Source organism: Sodiomyces alcalophilus, assembly GCF_042370955.1.
Source record: "Sodiomyces alcalophilus JCM 7366 unplaced genomic scaffold ACRALscaffold_6, whole genome shotgun sequence".
In the NCBI taxonomy this organism is placed as follows: Eukaryota; Fungi; Ascomycota; class Sordariomycetes; order Glomerellales; family Plectosphaerellaceae; genus Sodiomyces; species Sodiomyces alcalophilus.
The window spans coordinates 1,282,190-1,298,359 of NW_027263537.1; the positions used below are offsets into that span (position 1 = coordinate 1,282,190).

At 52.9% G+C, this 16,170-nt stretch overlaps 9 protein-coding genes across 9 annotated transcripts; 5 read left to right on the forward strand and 4 right to left on the reverse strand.

Moving 5' to 3' along the window:
• Nucleotides 1–68: 68 nt before the first annotated feature.
• Nucleotides 69–2,071, forward strand: ACRALDRAFT_1081400 (uncharacterized protein). The gene is made up of 3 exons (XM_071019152.1): nucleotides 69–783; nucleotides 844–1,272; nucleotides 1,346–2,071. Exons 1-3 carry the CDS (start codon nucleotides 182–184, stop codon nucleotides 1,767–1,769), a joined length of 1,455 nt encoding a protein of 484 aa, XP_070873339.1. The 5' UTR covers nucleotides 69–181; the 3' UTR covers nucleotides 1,770–2,071.
• On the reverse strand, nucleotides 1,946–2,544 carry ACRALDRAFT_209724 (uncharacterized protein; the record flags this gene model as incomplete). The annotated part of the gene is made up of 5 exons (XM_071022825.1): nucleotides 1,946–1,994; nucleotides 2,029–2,116; nucleotides 2,182–2,252; nucleotides 2,329–2,380; nucleotides 2,445–2,544. 5 exons carry the CDS (start codon nucleotides 2,542–2,544, stop codon nucleotides 1,946–1,948), a joined length of 360 nt encoding a protein of 119 aa, XP_070873340.1.
• On the forward strand, nucleotides 2,501–4,489 carry ACRALDRAFT_1076084 (uncharacterized protein). The gene is made up of 2 exons (XM_071018470.1): nucleotides 2,501–3,196; nucleotides 3,308–4,489. The coding sequence occupies exons 1-2, from the start codon at nucleotides 2,636–2,638 to the stop codon at nucleotides 3,983–3,985; spliced, it is 1,239 nt and encodes a 412-aa protein (XP_070873341.1). The 5' UTR covers nucleotides 2,501–2,635; the 3' UTR covers nucleotides 3,986–4,489.
• Nucleotides 4,490–4,863: 374 nt separating this feature from the next.
• ACRALDRAFT_209726 (uncharacterized protein) lies at nucleotides 4,864–7,825 on the reverse strand (the record flags this gene model as incomplete). The annotated part of the gene is made up of 20 exons (XM_071022826.1): nucleotides 4,864–4,897; nucleotides 4,938–4,975; nucleotides 5,028–5,117; nucleotides 5,195–5,409; nucleotides 5,451–5,500; nucleotides 5,637–5,759; nucleotides 5,824–5,848; nucleotides 5,874–5,908; nucleotides 5,986–6,167; nucleotides 6,211–6,342; nucleotides 6,413–6,449; nucleotides 6,481–6,529; nucleotides 6,639–6,961; nucleotides 7,012–7,046; nucleotides 7,108–7,226; nucleotides 7,254–7,298; nucleotides 7,337–7,441; nucleotides 7,494–7,562; nucleotides 7,621–7,658; nucleotides 7,770–7,825. 20 exons carry the CDS (start codon nucleotides 7,823–7,825, stop codon nucleotides 4,864–4,866), a joined length of 1,800 nt encoding a protein of 599 aa, XP_070873342.1.
• Nucleotides 7,826–7,897: 72 nt separating this feature from the next.
• On the forward strand, nucleotides 7,898–9,266 carry ACRALDRAFT_209727 (uncharacterized protein; the record flags this gene model as incomplete). The annotated part of the gene is made up of 10 exons (XM_071022827.1): nucleotides 7,898–7,913; nucleotides 8,017–8,085; nucleotides 8,132–8,268; nucleotides 8,297–8,579; nucleotides 8,608–8,668; nucleotides 8,708–8,812; nucleotides 8,858–8,920; nucleotides 8,986–9,020; nucleotides 9,047–9,181; nucleotides 9,253–9,266. The coding sequence occupies 10 exons, from the start codon at nucleotides 7,898–7,900 to the stop codon at nucleotides 9,264–9,266; spliced, it is 918 nt and encodes a 305-aa protein (XP_070873343.1).
• Nucleotides 9,267–9,302: 36 nt separating this feature from the next.
• Nucleotides 9,303–10,902, reverse strand: ACRALDRAFT_209728 (uncharacterized protein; the record flags this gene model as incomplete). The annotated part of the gene is made up of 11 exons (XM_071022828.1): nucleotides 9,303–9,324; nucleotides 9,371–9,458; nucleotides 9,652–9,757; nucleotides 9,794–9,994; nucleotides 10,026–10,335; nucleotides 10,379–10,426; nucleotides 10,473–10,517; nucleotides 10,544–10,588; nucleotides 10,620–10,655; nucleotides 10,783–10,854; nucleotides 10,883–10,902. The coding sequence occupies 11 exons, from the start codon at nucleotides 10,900–10,902 to the stop codon at nucleotides 9,303–9,305; spliced, it is 993 nt and encodes a 330-aa protein (XP_070873344.1).
• A 362-nt stretch (nucleotides 10,903–11,264) lies between these two features.
• ACRALDRAFT_2021139 (uncharacterized protein) lies at nucleotides 11,265–11,498 on the forward strand (the record flags this gene model as incomplete). The annotated part of the gene is made up of 2 exons (XM_071020048.1): nucleotides 11,265–11,274; nucleotides 11,359–11,498. The coding sequence occupies 2 exons, from the start codon at nucleotides 11,265–11,267 to the stop codon at nucleotides 11,496–11,498; spliced, it is 150 nt and encodes a 49-aa protein (XP_070873345.1).
• A 66-nt stretch (nucleotides 11,499–11,564) lies between these two features.
• On the reverse strand, nucleotides 11,565–12,585 carry ACRALDRAFT_2021140 (uncharacterized protein; the record flags this gene model as incomplete). The annotated part of the gene is made up of 10 exons (XM_071020049.1): nucleotides 11,565–11,642; nucleotides 11,673–11,724; nucleotides 11,762–11,797; nucleotides 11,867–11,881; nucleotides 11,925–11,940; nucleotides 11,982–12,038; nucleotides 12,137–12,180; nucleotides 12,249–12,287; nucleotides 12,310–12,490; nucleotides 12,537–12,585. 10 exons carry the CDS (start codon nucleotides 12,583–12,585, stop codon nucleotides 11,565–11,567), a joined length of 567 nt encoding a protein of 188 aa, XP_070873346.1.
• Nucleotides 12,586–12,894: 309 nt separating this feature from the next.
• ACRALDRAFT_2109430 (uncharacterized protein) lies at nucleotides 12,895–15,432 on the forward strand (the record flags this gene model as incomplete). Its single annotated transcript, XM_071023423.1, has 3 exons — nucleotides 12,895–13,698; nucleotides 13,871–15,208; nucleotides 15,295–15,432. 3 exons carry the CDS (start codon nucleotides 12,895–12,897, stop codon nucleotides 15,430–15,432), a joined length of 2,280 nt encoding a protein of 759 aa, XP_070873347.1.
• Nucleotides 15,433–16,170: the final 738 nt, after the last annotated feature.

The window sequence follows — 16,170 nt, forward strand, 5'->3', positions numbered from 1 at the left end:
TCGATGGGAAAATTACAGGGCTTGCGAAGAAAAAAAGAAGAGAAAAAGAAAAAATCACCAAAAATCGACCCGTCTGCTAGCGATCCCTCACCGCCGACCGTCCACGTGTTGGATTGACGATACGATACACCTCTGCTAGACGACTGGGACGCGAACAAAAAAAACATTACCAACTAAAAAGATGGGAAAGGCTGCAACACCCACGGATCGTCAGGCCCGCCGACACAACCCTCTCCAAGATGACATTCTCGCGACAGGCCCGCTGAGAAACAAGACCAAGAAGAAGAGGGGGAAGAAGGACGACGAGGAGAGCGGGGAGAACTATGTCGACGCAAGCCAGAGTCGCAACATCTTGAGGCTAGGCCGCGAGCTTGCAGACGAAGATGACGCACAGAAACCCGCGGCTCAACCCAAGGTAGACCTCTTCGCCATCGAGTCGAGGTACGGCGCCGAAGCCCTGGATGACGACCGCCAGTATGACGACGAAGAGGCATGGGGCGACGAAGAGGAGGAGGTGGAGGAGATTGAGCTGGACCCGGAGGACTTGGAGACGTACCGCAAATTCTTCCCCGACGCCGGGGACGAACCCTCGGCCATGCTCAGGGACGCCGGCTGGGGGTCCAAGGGACAAGACGAGGACATGGGTGGCGGTGGCGGCACCAACCTGACCGAGCTCATCTTGGAGAAGATTGCTGAGCACGAGGCTGCCGAAGCCCGGCGAGAGGCTGGTGTACCGGACGAGAGCTACGAGTTGCCGCCCAAGGTCATTGAGGCCTATTCCAAGTAGGTCGCCTCGTCCCTGCAGACCCTTGGGGTTCTTTTTTTTTTCTGACCACACATTAGGATTGGGCAAATTCTCTCGAGATACAAGAGTGGTCCCTTGCCGAAGCCATTCAAGATCCTGCCCACAATACCCCATTGGGAAGATATCATCGAGGTTACAGAACCCCACAGGTGGACGCCCAACGCTGCGTTCCAGGCGACCAGGATATTCTCGGCCGCGAGTCCGGCCACGTGCCAAAAGTTCATGGAGAACGTCATCCTCGACAAGGTCCGCGACGACATCCGCGAGAACAAGAAGCTAAACGTCCACCTGTTCAACGCGCTCAAGAAGAGTCTCTACAAGCCGAGAGCCTTCTTCATCGGCTTCCTCTTCCCGCTGCTCATGAATAGCTGCACGGTCCGGGAAGCCCACATCATTTCCGCCGTGCTTGCGAGAGTCTCGGTTCCCGTGCTTCACTCGGCCGCTGCCCTTAAGGGCATCACAGAGATGTAAGGTGTCCCATTTGTCTTTTGTCAAAGTCTCCCTGCTTGTCTACCATTTCCATCTCTAACACGGATACAGTGCTGCGCAACAAGCATCCCAAGGTACAGAAGGCGGTGGCGCTGCCAACATCTTCATCAAGACACTCCTGGAAAAGAAGTATGCCCTCCCGTACCAGGTCATCGACTCGCTCGTCTTCCACTTCCTCCGCTTCCGCAGCGTGGACCCTGCCTCCATCAAGGAGGGCCAGACCGTATCAGGCGACATGGTCCGGTCGCTACCGGTGGTGTTCCACCAGAGCCTGCTCGCCTTTGCCCAGCGGTATCGCAACGACATTAGCGAGGACCAGAGAGAGTCGCTCCTCGATCTGCTTCTGACCCACGGACATGCGGCCATTGCTCCCGAGATTCGCAGGGAGCTACTGGCGGGCCGAGGTCGCGGAGTTCCCCTGGAGCCCCAGGGGCCTGGATTCGATGGCGATGACACCATGCTGGTGGACGCCTGATCCGCCGGGGATGGCACCTCGTGGTGACGGTTGGAGGAAATTTTGCAATGGATTGCGGTCTGTGGTCTGTGGTCTGTGGTTGGCATCTGGAAAGGCGTTAACAGGATTTGATTTGATACCCGCCAGCGTAATGGGCGGTTCCCTGTGAACAGTCGACGGCGGCGAGGCTTTCTCAATTACGTGTTTGTCGGCGGTACTCCAGGCATAACGAATGATCTGATATCTCTTCAATAACAATGACACTCTTCCATTACTCGACTGTGTCCTCCTTGAAACCGACAACCTGGACGACGCAGTTGTATTTTGAGGGACGACATATCCTCCGTCCCAAGATATCGCAAGGGCTACTGGAACACCACGATTCCAGGCCCGGAAATAACAAGGAAACCCTAGAGTAAAAAGGAATGGCCACTATGGGAATCATAACGGGCATGACGCTGTGAATCAATGCCCGGGTCGGAGAGATAGCCCTCAAGGAAATATCTTGTGGAAAAGAGTGGGTGGACTTCCCAGTGAGTTCAGTTTAAATTGGCGCAGATATATTTCCGAATCCGAAGACGTTCCTGTGACCACTCGTACTCCCGTCTTGTGTTTGGATGTCCATCTGTTGCCTTGTCAAGGGTTGCATGTGGTCACCGAGTATCGGCACGGAGATTCTATTCTCCGTAAACACACCGAGGCCGCGTAAAACTTCCCAAACTACCACCCATACGAAGTAGCTCGACAGCTCCCGCGCATCACTTTTGCTCAGCATTGGCACTGCCGCGTCGTCCATCCCTCTATCCCACTCTATCCACGGCTCGACTCCCACAATCTCCCACAATTGGCCTCGACACTGACACGTCGCCTGTCGAATTCACCTCACAATGGCGTCCGCCGAGCAGGACCCACTCCTCCTCTTGCGCCAGGCCATCGCGTCTAAGCAACCGGCGATTCCCTCGGCGTCAGCGGACGACCCTGTCGAAGCACCCCTCTCCAAGGCGACGCATCTGCATTTCCCCCATCCGCAGCCCATCTCCGTCCCGCTCTCCACGCCGACTCGTTTCATCAGCAGCGACCGCCCCGTCGACCTGCGCTCCATCTACTTCGCCTGGCTCAACAAGGACGTCGCAATCCCAGAGTACAACGCCTCGGCCAACCGCCTCAACGATGACCTGGGAGATCTCGGGACCGTGCAGAACCTCGCCTTTGTCGAACGCCTAGACCTGTTCACCTGGCTCGAAGGGGCCAGCGAGGAGTCAGAGCATATCCGCCCGGTGGCCGGCAAAGGGAAGGATGCCGCCGCCGCGACCGCCGCCAAGGCCATGCCGTCGACCGCCGCAAGTCGGAGTGGCAGGGGCACGATGGACCCCCGGATGGCGGTCATCTATAGTGGCGAGAGAAAGATGGGAGATCGCAACACCGTCCTGCGGGGTATCAAGCCAACCGTACGTCCCTTTAGTCCCTGTCGACGCACGCGCCTTTGCTCGCACAGCGGATGGCATGTTGCAATAAAAAAAAAGGTCGCGGTCCTTGGCTAACATGAAGACCACCCCTAGGACTTTTCCCACGCCCGCAAGCTCGCGGCGCCGTTTATGCAGAGGAGATCCGGGTCATCCCAAAGTACCATCATGGCGAACCCCGCCCTTGCGCTCAACCACAAGCCACCCACCCGCCGACCGGACCCCATCGTGCTGCTATCGCCGTCGGCGTCGTCGCTCCTCCGCCTGTCCAACGCGCGGTCCTTCCTCGAGAACGGCCGCTACACGCCGCCGGACAGCAGCAGCGCGTCGGGGACGAGCATGCTGCACGTGTCGCGGCTTATCAAGGACGTCGACCCGTCGCGGCCCATGCGCTTCATCCTCGTCGAGGGCCCCGAGCAGTTCAAGCCCGAGTACTGGAACCGCGTGGTCGCCGTCTTCACCACGGGCCAGGCGTGGCAGTTCAAGAACTACAAGTGGAGCGACCCGCACGAGCTCTTCCGCCACGCCACGGGCATCTACGTCGGCTGGCGCGGCGAGCCGATCCCCGAGTCGGTGCGGAACTGGGGACACCGCGTGCTGCACTTTGGCATTGACCGGCCCCGTAGGGAGGGGACTGTTGTCGGCGCCGTGCCGGGCGTGGGGGAGGCGGCTCGCTTCCGTGATAAGGAGGTCGTGGAGACCATTTGGAGGTCGATCGAGTCGTCCATGAGGACAAAGGGCTGGACTAAGAATTCTGCCCCAATGTCCATCTGATGGATTCTCGTTCACGTGGCTTGACGACAGGGTTGGCGAGCCTTGGGGGGTTGGAAAGGGGGTCGGGTTGGTTACCAATGCCTGACGTGCATGGAGGCAGCTATGAGAGCTTGAACTATTATATGTTTTGCCTACGAGGAGCACCTGGGCCCGTAGGCTTGTAATGTTTACCTAGAAATCCAGGGAGATTGGAGTCACCAGCGATGGCGTTCGAGGGTTTAGTGATTATATTTCATATTATTCTCTACACACCGGCACTGCCGGTCTTTCGAATGAGACTGCAGGGGGAAAAGCATGGGTTGCCTGTCTTTCTCGCCTCAACAAGGGATTTCATGGCATTGTATTCATGGTGGTTTTTGGTTGCGTTTCGAGATTAGAGGATCTGAGAGTACTAACCAGCAAGTGTGCAGCAGAACTTCTGGTTAGGGAGAATCGCCCAACAGGTCATTTTGCCTATACGAATAGACGGCAAGCCTAGTTCCCAGTTATCTATTCTATTCTGATCATCTTCATCCGCCTCCATCACGGGACATGGGATTCGGCCCTCGGATCGGTGCGAGAGCAAACCCAAACTACTTGTCTCCTATGCTACCCGACATTACTCGACGATCGGCTTGGCTATGTGTTAGAAAACTTATCCAGCTACAATCGTCTATATCCATGGCGGCAGCTATCTCATAGGGATCAGTTCGATTTAGACTTTGGACGGTCCGGGCCTCGATTCCCCCCAAAGGCATACATCCCCACGAAGCGGGCGACAAGTTCCGAAGCGGCGGCTTCCGCAAAGCTTAACAAGCAAGCATCGAACCTGATCCGATGATGGGGGAATGAATATAAGGGTCCTCAACGATCTGAAGGTTAATTCGACAGCGGACCAGTTACAAGCTGACAGCGACCTGGCCAGCGCCCTCGCTAAGGATGCCTAGTGGACATCGTCTCTTTGCCCGGTCACGACTCGGGCCCACGGCGGGTGAAGATCTCCCGACTTGACTCTTTCCGAAATGTTGCTTTTCCGCGGAAACATACCGGGTAACGTACATACTTCGTAGGGCTCCATCGCCTCCAGAAGGCACGATGGAGATTTACTCCGCAATGGACCAGACCAGGTCAACTTGGCCAGAACAGGGTCGATCTTTTTCGGGTAGCGAGTCAGTAACGAGTTAGAATGGACATTGAAAAAGAAATAGCATGAGAAGACGAAGAGCAAACAAAGACGTCACGGTAAGCGTTGTGAATGTGGCGAAACGAAACGGGGCAGTCCTTCTGATGCTCGTACGACGCAACTCCCTTGTCCTCAGTCTCCTGTCTCGTCGCGGGATGCGGAGCTTCGGGGATTGAGACGTCCTCCGCATTTGCCGTACACTGCCGTGCCGTTCGAAGATGCATGCGTTGGTCCTGACCAAGTCGAAGTTTGGTCGGAGTCACTGCCTCCACGCCCACATGACCTTACTAAGCCATAGGATACCTAATGTGCTCGTGCGGGGTCCCTCGGAGAAAAGAAGAGAGGGCGTGTGTCTAACGCTGAGCGGAGGGTTTTCCCTTTTTTTTTTTTTTTTTTTTTTTGCCAATCAGCTCCTTGGAGTGACAATCCCGGACCTTATTCTACATGTACACCGTATGTACGAAGTACATATGTATTCCTCAGGGCCACGTGCGTCGGCCGGTAATTGCGCATATTAGTGCGGGATGAATTGGAGTAGGTAATTCATTCCTTTGTTGATTGAGAACCTTTCGAAAGTTCTGCGAGACAAACTTGTACGGTGTACCATAGTACCTTAATATTGCAACTTTGGCGGTAGGTAAGTTAATTAAAATCTTGTTAGCGCTCTCGTCGTCACCCAGATGCAAAATGATGGGCGGACACTGGCATCATCAACCACGTTGTCACCATCCACCCCCTTCCCTCGGCCGTGGGCCGCGTCACTACGTTGTACGTTGTATGTACTTCGTAGCACGTTGTAGGTACGCGTTTTCTGCGGTACACGTGTAGACTGCAAGACATAGAATCGATCCACTCGTCGGTCAACCGGCCCCTGAAGCAAATGGGTTCCGCCCAAAGCCAGTAGGGTTGCCCAACGTAGTAAAAACCTTCCGTTTCGAATGCCGGATGCCCTTTTAGAACCTTTATGCGGATGTTTCCAGAATATAACGGAGATACCGAAACACGATCGCGTCTGATGAACTGCAATCAGACAAAGGAGAAAGAAAAAAAGGAAGGGTCTGACGGCGGCTAGCGACGCTTGGCCGCTTCTAGAAATTCTTTTCCTTCCGTTGAGATGTCTTGGGAGCCCACTCTCCGGCACAGAGCCGACCTTGTCGACTCCGTAATTGTGAATCACGACGATGAATGACGAATCCTTAATATTACTGCAGATGAAGAAAAGGAAACACGGATTGCCGAATGCCGAAATTCTCTCAGGGACCCACCCCCACCCTTATTCTCCTCTGGATGTCGGCCCGGGTTCTTTCAGGTTGAGATTTGTCGTACACCTCACCTATCTTCGGCTTCAGCTTGAGCGTTGAGAGGGGCTGCTTGGTATGCGGCTAACTAGAAAGGCAATTCAGGTCTCAGGGGAGCCATCGTGGGAGGCGGCATTTGCGTCGAGTGCCGGATCTTTGAGAACAGTGAGCGGTCACTAATATGGCGGCCCACTGTCCCACTCTTCATCCACATAACCAGCGGATCCGGGATAAATGAATGGGATGAATGGGCAGGGGCTTATTAAACATCCGCAGGAGCAATGTGGCTGACCGCTGAATTGTGCAAACGAAAGGGAGTGCAAAGGTCGAGTCGCGCGCTTGAACGGGATAGCCATAGCTGGCTCCTGCGGCTCTTGCGCTCGCCGTGCCTCCGAGGCGGCATAGACGACATGCGTACTCCGAACATCCATATTGTATCCCTGTAGAGAGGATAGAAGTGGGACAATTGGCGCTACACCATGGCAAGCATTCCAGTTCCGCAAAAGTTTTGGGGCACTCGACGCGAAATGCTTTCATCTTATGGCCTAGTACATAGGACTTCATACCTTATGAGTGTCGTGTGGAACCGCGCATCGGTGCGCTATGTTCGGTGGGTAGACAAAGACCGTAAAAGTGAGGGTTGATCGAGACGAAGCCCGCACAGTATTTGTGGTATGAAATTTTGTTGACAACGTGTTGTGGTGTGGACATACAACGTACATAGCAGCATCGTAGCTGCTATCGGAAGCCAAGAGTGGCATTGGATGCTTGCAATTGGCAACTTACCGCGTCAAACAGGTCTGCATACTTCGCAGTGCCCATTCCGGAAGGAACGTCGAATCCGGCATCGAAGCTTCGTAAAGCAAAACGGCTACGGATAAACGTTGGTACCTCGAACGGCGGTGACGAGCGACTTGGGGTATCGGGACATTATAGCGTGGGAACAGTACAATTGTACAACGTTGTACACTACATTCTTGGAGGCTCGGCTCCTCCCTGTCCGCATGTACAATGTACCTACCCTAGGTACGTTGTATGCAAAGAATACAAGTATTAGGTAATGCGAATAGTTGCCCAGAGTCCAGGAACGACGGGAATAAGATTAGTGGACGGGAAGCTGGCAAGGAGACAAGGGTCTCTGCGGCCTTTTAGGCGTGGATGCTAGGATCTGATACTATCCAAGCGCATCGCATGGCGAAGTACCCGGTACTTTCTCATAGGTATGGACAGCCAGTGCCTAAGTACTCTTCTCTGTACACCCAATATACTTTCGCATTATTGGCCAGCAATTTATATGGTACTCGGGTATGTGGGCGGAACACACGAATGAGTGTACGTTGTACCCAACCTCTTTGTCTGGTCCATCCAACTCCTCTTCATGAAACCCGGACCGTTCCAAAACACTCTAATAGAGAAATAAAACAAAACGTAAAAATTCCCGGGCCACGGTGCATGATTGTCTGTCTCCGTGTGATTAATTTACCTTTATAATTAAGAGTTTTAATAACAGAGGCCCGGAAATAAAAACGCTACTCTACAATAGTTAAGTGCTGGGCATTGACGTTGTGAAGAGGCAGTACGAAAAGATGCCAAAAACTGCATCTCTCTATCATTTATAACACGGTGGACAGCGGACACTCGTGAACGGTAATAATACTTCTTACCATGAAGTGGGTCGGACTCAAGGACCTACCTACAAGTACCGGTATGCCTACCAGCATTTGCAGATCAAAACATGGCACCCCCTCTATCACAGTGCCATGTGGTTCTACAAGTGTCTCCTGCTTCCTCCCACTCAAGATGACCCGTCAGATGGGATGGATGTATGTTTCACCCTACATACCACTCAAGATGACCCTAAAGCGCTCCTCATACACCGTACATACAGAGTATGATTATGCACATTCGTATTCGCAATATGAATCGCCTGGCATCATTTCCTTGTTGCCTGGACACGCGCCGAAAGCCGACCAACCTGCTTCTTCCCGCCTTCCATACAACGTAGAACAAGACTTTGTACGTACCTGTAGCCTCATTTCATATACCACGTGGCCGCCCGTCAGTCGGCCATCCGTCCACTGGCGTCCGTTCGCAGATGCCCCTGCTTGGCTCGGCATGTCGCTGCGCTGGATTTGTGCGTTCTAGGTACATGATTCGTTCAGCCTTACGTACTGAACCTGTTTCCTCCTTTGAAACTTCCACCATGTTAAGCTGTGTCTTCTTGTCTTGCTATAATAGTGTCATGTGCTTAATCATGCCAAGTATGAAAGAAGTCTGTGTGCTACTTGGGTCCCAGCGTTCGTTTGCTCTGACCACGTGGGAAACGGGAAACGGGAAGATATTGAGCCCAAGCAAGAATGACTGGGAGTTGTCTAGGGCCAGCAGTCGACAATAAACAAGAACACATGCTAGATTGTTGGTCGGGCAGCTACTCATGTCAATTTATCATGGCGAAGAAACACCTTACGAGCTAACGTCTCCAGCGGATCGACCTCTATCTGTTAAATCCCAGTGGTATGAGCCATAGTATTCCTCTTTAGTCTGCTCGACATGGGCCGCACGTCCGATGCCGAACGTTGGCACTTGCTGAGATGTCAAAAGGGAACGAGGGAAAGGATTATGATATTTACGAATCTGCATCGACCTGCCTCTTGCATCCGGATTATATTCCCCGAGTAATTCGGCTTTTACTGTTCCTCTTCAGGCACCACACGCTGTGCGAACCAATCAAGAGCAGTCAGACGCTTGCCGTTATATTAGCCAGAACGCTCAGAGATGCGTGTTAATCGTCAACTTTCCGAACACAGGCCTTCTCCTCTAAGCTGGGTTGAGAGTCGATTCCTCGGCTATTATTGGGTTATATCATGTTGAACGTCGCCCTCATGGAACAGAGGAGGTGCCAAGTAATACATCCTAAATCAGCACAGCAGCGGACCTACTTTTGGCTCCATGGACTCCAGTGTCCCAGTTTCAGTGTCGTGGCACAGACTCAAACTAATGTAGCTATCGGGCTCTCAGTCGAACGGCGTCCATATTTCCACGCTCAGACCGTTTCTTAGTATTGCATTACTAACAAAGTACTCTGGTTTTTCGTACGAATTTTTCTTTCCTCCGGACTTTTTCGTTTTCCTTTTTCAAAAAGGAGAGATGTAGTGTACAGTGTACATATAAGCCGAATAATATTGCGTAGCATCTCGATTACGTACCGGTCCAGGCCTCTTCCCACACAAACTCGCGGGTTGTACCACGGCGGTGGTTTCCCAGAACATCCAAAGTACGTTGTAGGTACCCATACGTTACACACACCATATGCTATTACATGGTCTATAATAAGCGCCGTTTTGGAACTCTCATCTTACCAGAGGGGTTGGAAATACGTAAGTCTCTTCTTTCCGTGCCATTCTGGGCTGGCTGCTTGGTCAGGATCGTACGAAGTAGGTCGGTGCGCTGCATTCCGAGACAAAAGAATCCGGCGTTGGTACGGCAGCACTGGCACAGCAAGTCGCGAGTACATATTCGGTACGATGCGATGCGAGGTTGGAATGTTGCCTGCTGAATGCAGCAAGAGGGGCGTTGACACCATGGGTATATAATTAGCCGGCTGACCAATGGCTGGACAACGTTTTCCACCGCTCGCATTACGAAAGCATCCGATCATTCGTACTAAGTTATGTGCAATGACTTGGAGTAAGTGTGGTCCCCATTTCCATAAACCAAAGAAGAGAATGAAGAAATGAAAGGAAAGAAGAAAAGGAGAAGAAAAAAATTGATGGAAATGTATAAATAAGACCATAAAATAAAGCTGTTGGCTTCTGCTAATTGAGCCTCGGCTGCGGTTGATATGATGGGAATTGACAAAGAGCGGGGGACAGTCGTTGTACCTAGCCCTTCTTAATCACGTGGTACTGGTGGGGTGGGGTGCCACACACACACATCCGGATATTTAGCGTCTGCGTGGGAACAACGTGACTGTGACGGGAACTGGCGGTGGCACTGCGTGGCTTACAGGGAAGTTATGACCAGACACAAGCACCCGGAGACGAGCTGAAAGGGGGGAAAATTGTGGACATCCCTGAAGCCACGCGCCGATCTCTGTACCCTGTCTCATGTGGTAAGATGGCGCCGCCTGTGGCACAGACAAGACTTGTACAAATGCGTCAGATTTCATGCACACCGCTCCCCCAGAGACATGCGACACACTTGACCGAATCTATAATTCCTCATCGACCACGATGCTTTTCGATTCGATATTCCGCTTTTTATAGTAGAAAAGCTCGGCTTCTATTGTATTATGCACAACTTATAGGGGTACTAGGTATATACATATAGCCCGTCACGGACTGATCTGGACGAACGGAGCTAATACAACGTACTTCGTACGCGCGGCTGGTTTCCTTTGGTTCCACGGCCTCACGCACCCCGTCACCTGCGTGGCACAGCTGCATACAATAAGCCATCTTACCCTGGTTCTTGGACCCCGGAGTATGACTAAAAGATCAATAAAAGAGGAAATAGTAGGTACGGAGTACGATTTCGGACGACTATAGACGTATCGGCCGATATTAGTTTATTATTATCTTTATACATAGAGTCTTCTTCTAAACCTTCTTTCCCCGACCGGCAGTAGCCAGCGGTAAGGCCAGTACGCTATAGACATATAGCTAACCTTTTGCTTAAATAGAGAATAAGCATAGCTGCCTTAATGATAGTCTTAGCCTAGTAATCCCTAATAACTAGTACCTTATTAATAGCACACAGACACGGCGCTTGCTTATACTGTTATTACTAACTGGTTCCCTTGTTGGCCTATACGTTGTATATGCATGCATGTATGTACGTTGTATATGCGTTATATATATACGTACGTTATACTTAAGCAGTAGTTTATAGCTGGTAGGCTCGACACTTTCCAGCTAATAATCAATTGCCGCATAGTGGGAGCTTCGCCGCCTTTGTTCGTCAATGGTACAACGTCCTGTATCAAGACATGAAGGTTTGGCTGGTGCTGCTTTCGATTCATTGGTCACGGCGGTGGGACTACGGACAGGGCTAATGAGAAGGCTTCGTTAGCCTAGACGCGAGGCCAGCTATATTTGTTGTCCGATTCTGTCACGTCCCGTCAGGGAGGAGGCGGATGCATGAGGTTTACATATAGCGCATTTCCCGCAAATCCTGGCTCCGTCATAATATGCGACGACTCTGCACATACTCAGACACTACAACGTACGTAGCAGAGTATATGTATACGCTGTAGGTACATTGAATGTGCGTTGCATGTTCTCGTTATCACAATGTACAACGTACATACATAGATACCTCAGGTAGTAGAGGTACTCCGTACATGGGCGGTTCCTCGCCATAGTGCAGAGCAGCGGAGCCTCCTTAGTGTTGCGTCTACAACGTACCCCTTTTTACTGCTACCCCTTCCCTTCCATCCTGGTGGGTCAATATCATTCATCAGCCCGATCGGTGCAGAAACCCGTCATAGGCCATGGCTGGATGGCATGAACGGTGGGGTAGAAACGACACGGAGTACTTCGTAAGGCAATCTCTAGAACAAGCATGGAAGATAAGACAAAGGAAACGAGGAAATCTATGGTATTGTACAACGCATAACGTGCCTATGTATATGTATATTAAAAACGGTAAAGGAAAAGGAGAAAAGGATAGGTCGCAATAGGTAAACCAAACGGCCCAGTGGGACGTCGACAAGGGTAAACGACTCATCAGACCTCCTTTCGCAGACCCACGAAAACCTATCCCTATTTCGGCCTAGCCGCCTTCCCGAAACTGCGTGCAGTACCTTGGGTAAGCCTGTTGGGTACCTAGGGTAGCATGGACGCTAACAAGTATGTACCTGCGACTTCACTCCGACCGTCTCCACCCTGCCATCTTGCAGACGCCCTGATCCTGGAAAACATGAGGTAACTGGGGCGGCCGACAAGACGGAGCAAACCCAGCGCCGGAGCTTGGTGGGGTAGACCAGCGCTTTGAAGAGTTGTTCCCGCCTATCCTGCCTGCCGTACATATGTATGTGCCAGGTATCTAGGTACAAAAAGTACAGCGTTGTACGCAGTTGCGTAGGAGGTACCTATGTACAGTATGTACATGCCGTTGTATGCCAAGTACCTATTTCGCATTGTCGTCTCTTTTTTTTGCAACTGCCTCCACCCTTTCCTCACTGCTTTTAGCACTACTCCGTCCAGTACCCGCCGCTCTTTCCCTTTCCCAGCCTTGGGTTCATTGGAAGGGTACCTATATGTACATTGCCGCCGTGGCCTCGGTTCCTCTGTACTCTTTCCCGTTCCCATGTAATTTTATCTTCCATTTGGGCAAGCTCCTCCCCCTCCCCTTCCTTCTCCCCACCCCTTCTTCTCTTCGCCTCCTTATTTCAATGCATCCTGCGGCCGATGTCACGTCCCGCCTCCTGACATATCCCTCATTGATAGATGGCTGCTGCTGCTGCTGCTCCTACTGCTATCGCCGCCACTCAACGCCCTGAACCGTCCTCTTCCGTCCAACATCTCGTCACCTCCGCCACTTCGCCGCGTGTATCGTCGTCCTCGTCAGCCTCGACCGAACGGGCATCCGGACTTGGACAAACATTCCACTCGGCTGCGAGCCCCGACAGAAATCCTAATCATAAGATCAACCAGCAGACCCGGGTCTCAAGCCCGAGCTCCTCCTTGTCGTCTTCTCACAACAGCAACAACAACGACAACAACAACAACAACAACCGTCCCGCCACGACGCAACAAGCTCCTGCGGATCCGTTTTCCCACGAAGGCCGTACCGCTTCATTCACGTCCATCCACCGCCAGATAGGACACCAGAACTCGCTCCCGAACAGCAAGACACGCTCGGGAGGAATTTTTGCGGCAGCCTTGGACAAGACGCAGTCGGCCCTTTCGTCTCTGCACTTGTCGTCGAGCCGGTCCATTCGTCAGCGCTCCTCCGTGTCCACATTGGGTCGTATTTCCTCGGCCACCGGGTCCGCTCTCAGCGTATTCGATCTTGAGAGGGAGGCGCGCTATCGGGCTTCGAACAACGCTTCCCCCGTCTCCACAGCCGCCAGCATCTTCACCGTGGACGCGAACGACGCTGCGCCGGTCCAGGATTTGCCGTCCCAGCCTTATTCCGAGACGGATCCCAACAGACCTCCGCCTATTCGTCTGCCACGCCTCAAGAACAAGATGCACCAAACATCCTCGCGGCTGCTCCGCATGACGGACGATGATCGGCCGTTCAGTAAGGTGCGTAGTGGTCCGTGGATCGCGCGGTCTCCAGGTTTTTTTTTCTTTCTCCTTCGTAACGGTGGCTGTGATGGTCTTGGCTGTTTTGAGCCCTGACCCGCTCTTCCCTGACTTGACAGACTGTTCATCGTTGATTCATATCCATTCACCCCGTGCTAACACCTCTGAGTAGGATTTCAAGGATCTTTTTTCGACCCTCATCGTCAGTCTCCTGCCTCTGGGCGCACACCGCGTACGGCTCAGCAGGGTTGAGAATACATTTCTCTCGGAAGATGCCATCAACAACCTGGGGTCCCTGAAGTTCTCACAGTCAAACCGCATGCCCGATCCGAAAGATCCCTCGCGCATCGTCACCACAACCACGACCACTACCTTCTCCATGGCCAAAGATATGGCCCGGTCAATCTGCCAAAGGTTCCTCGAAGCGAGGTACATCGAGTCGGCCGATGGCCGCTACCAACAGGTGTACAATATGAAGGGCTCGGTGTGGCAACTGACGCCCAAAGGAATCACGATCCTGGATCGTTTTTGTGCCCGCAACGGCATCCAGCAGAAGCAAATAGCGGACATCACCGGTTCGGGCGCGGCGCTTTCGCAGCTGGTCATCCTGGAGCGGGATTCCCTCACGGATAAGCTCGTGACCGATCGTGGCACGATAGAGGTGGTCTTTCGCCGTTTCGTCGGCACCCACGGTCTCAATGTCAAGACGAGCGTCAACTCGGCCGACTCGGATTCGGTCAGCGATTACCGGGACGGATTGACGGGAGTCAAGATGGCCGGCGAGCGAAAGGTGAACAACAAGACGTTCCGGGATACGTTCACGGGAAAGGCAGCCAGCGATTGGCTCATGGATTGCTGCACCACGGTAGATCGTAGGGAAACGGTGGAGATTGCGTCCCTTTTCGTACAATACGACCTGATGGAGCCCGTGGCGCAAGACCGGGCTTATATGTCCCAGTACCCCGGCCACAGCCTCTTCCAACCCACGAAGCACGCCATTTACCAAATGACGTCCAAGGGTAAGGACCTGCTCAACGGCGTGAATGCCCGGGGCCGAGCGTCGGAAAGCGACGCCAACTCGAGCCGCAACGTGGTGGGCCGCGACTCCAACACGCAGAGGCTAGACAAGATCCTCAACGACGCTGCGCTCCGGCTCCTCTTCCGGGAGAATCTCCGCGAGACGCATTGCGAGGAGAACCTGTCGTTCTACCTGGACGTTGAGGAGTTTGTGCGGAGCTGTAAGCAAGCCACCCGGGCCGCTCAGAAGAATCCGAATTCGACCTCGCTCGACGGGGTCAAGGAGATCATGGCGCAGGCATATGGCATTTACAACGCGTTCCTGGCGCCTGGCTCGCCTTGCGAGCTGAACATTGACCACCAGCTCCGGAACAACCTGGCCACCCGGATGACCAAGGCGGTTGGCCAGGACGTCGCCATGATCGACACGCTCCAGGAGGTTACGTCCCTCTTCGAGGATGCCCAAAACGTCGTCTTTAAGCTGATGGCCAGCGTACGTTCACAACCCCCCGCCCTCCTCTTCTCCCACGCTCGATGATCGATTCTGTCGTGGGTCCTTGGTGTTAACGTAGAAAACAGGATTCCGTACCGAAATTCCTTCGCAGCCCCAAGTATGAACACACATTGAGGCACTACGACTTTGATTCGATCACGGGCACCACCTCCAGCAGCCGGTCGGGATTGGAGCGGAGCCAGAGTCGATCCAACCGGGCATGACATTTTCGAGGCAAATGAAGACAAGCTCGACGTCGTGGGACCACGGATCGAATCGAATAGTCGGCCGGCCGTCTCCCGTTTCTGGCGTCACATAACCCCTATTTGCTTTCTGCCAGTACCTACCATTGCTTACCATGTCTTGTGGCATAAGGTCATTGCCCAACTGTCGCTTCTCAACCCTTGGACTCGGCATGGCGGTCGCCCCTCCAAGAGCAACTGGGTTGCGGGCTATTTCAAAAAAATTTTCCGGCATTGGTGGCACGGTGAATCGGCCCGAGTCGTGCTCCTCGTGTTCCTCTCGAGGAATAACGTAACCACCGTTGCCCCAAACTTGTTTGCTTCTGTCTCATTTTGGCTTCTGGAAATGAAGTGGGCGTTGGAGTGGATCTATCATCCTAGACATCATGAGTCGGGCGAATGTGAAAATTGGCGGGCCATTGCTTTTTCCTTCTCTTTTTTCATGTGTTTTTTTTTTTTCATTTCCTTTCTTTCTCTTTTTCTTTGTTCGCTTTGTCTGGTCCGACATTATTGGTGGCGTCACCGCATTAGAGAGAGGGAGGAGGATGATTTTCTACCGCGGCGCGCAGAAATGCAAAGCGCTCGTTGATGTAGTAGGGTGGGAGAAAATAGGGAGAGTGTGGAAATACGGCAAAGACGACGTTCGCCCTGGAATCTTGCTGCGATACCCTCCGGGGGGTTCTGCACTGGCGGAAAGGAAGGGACTGCATTGGTCGAGCG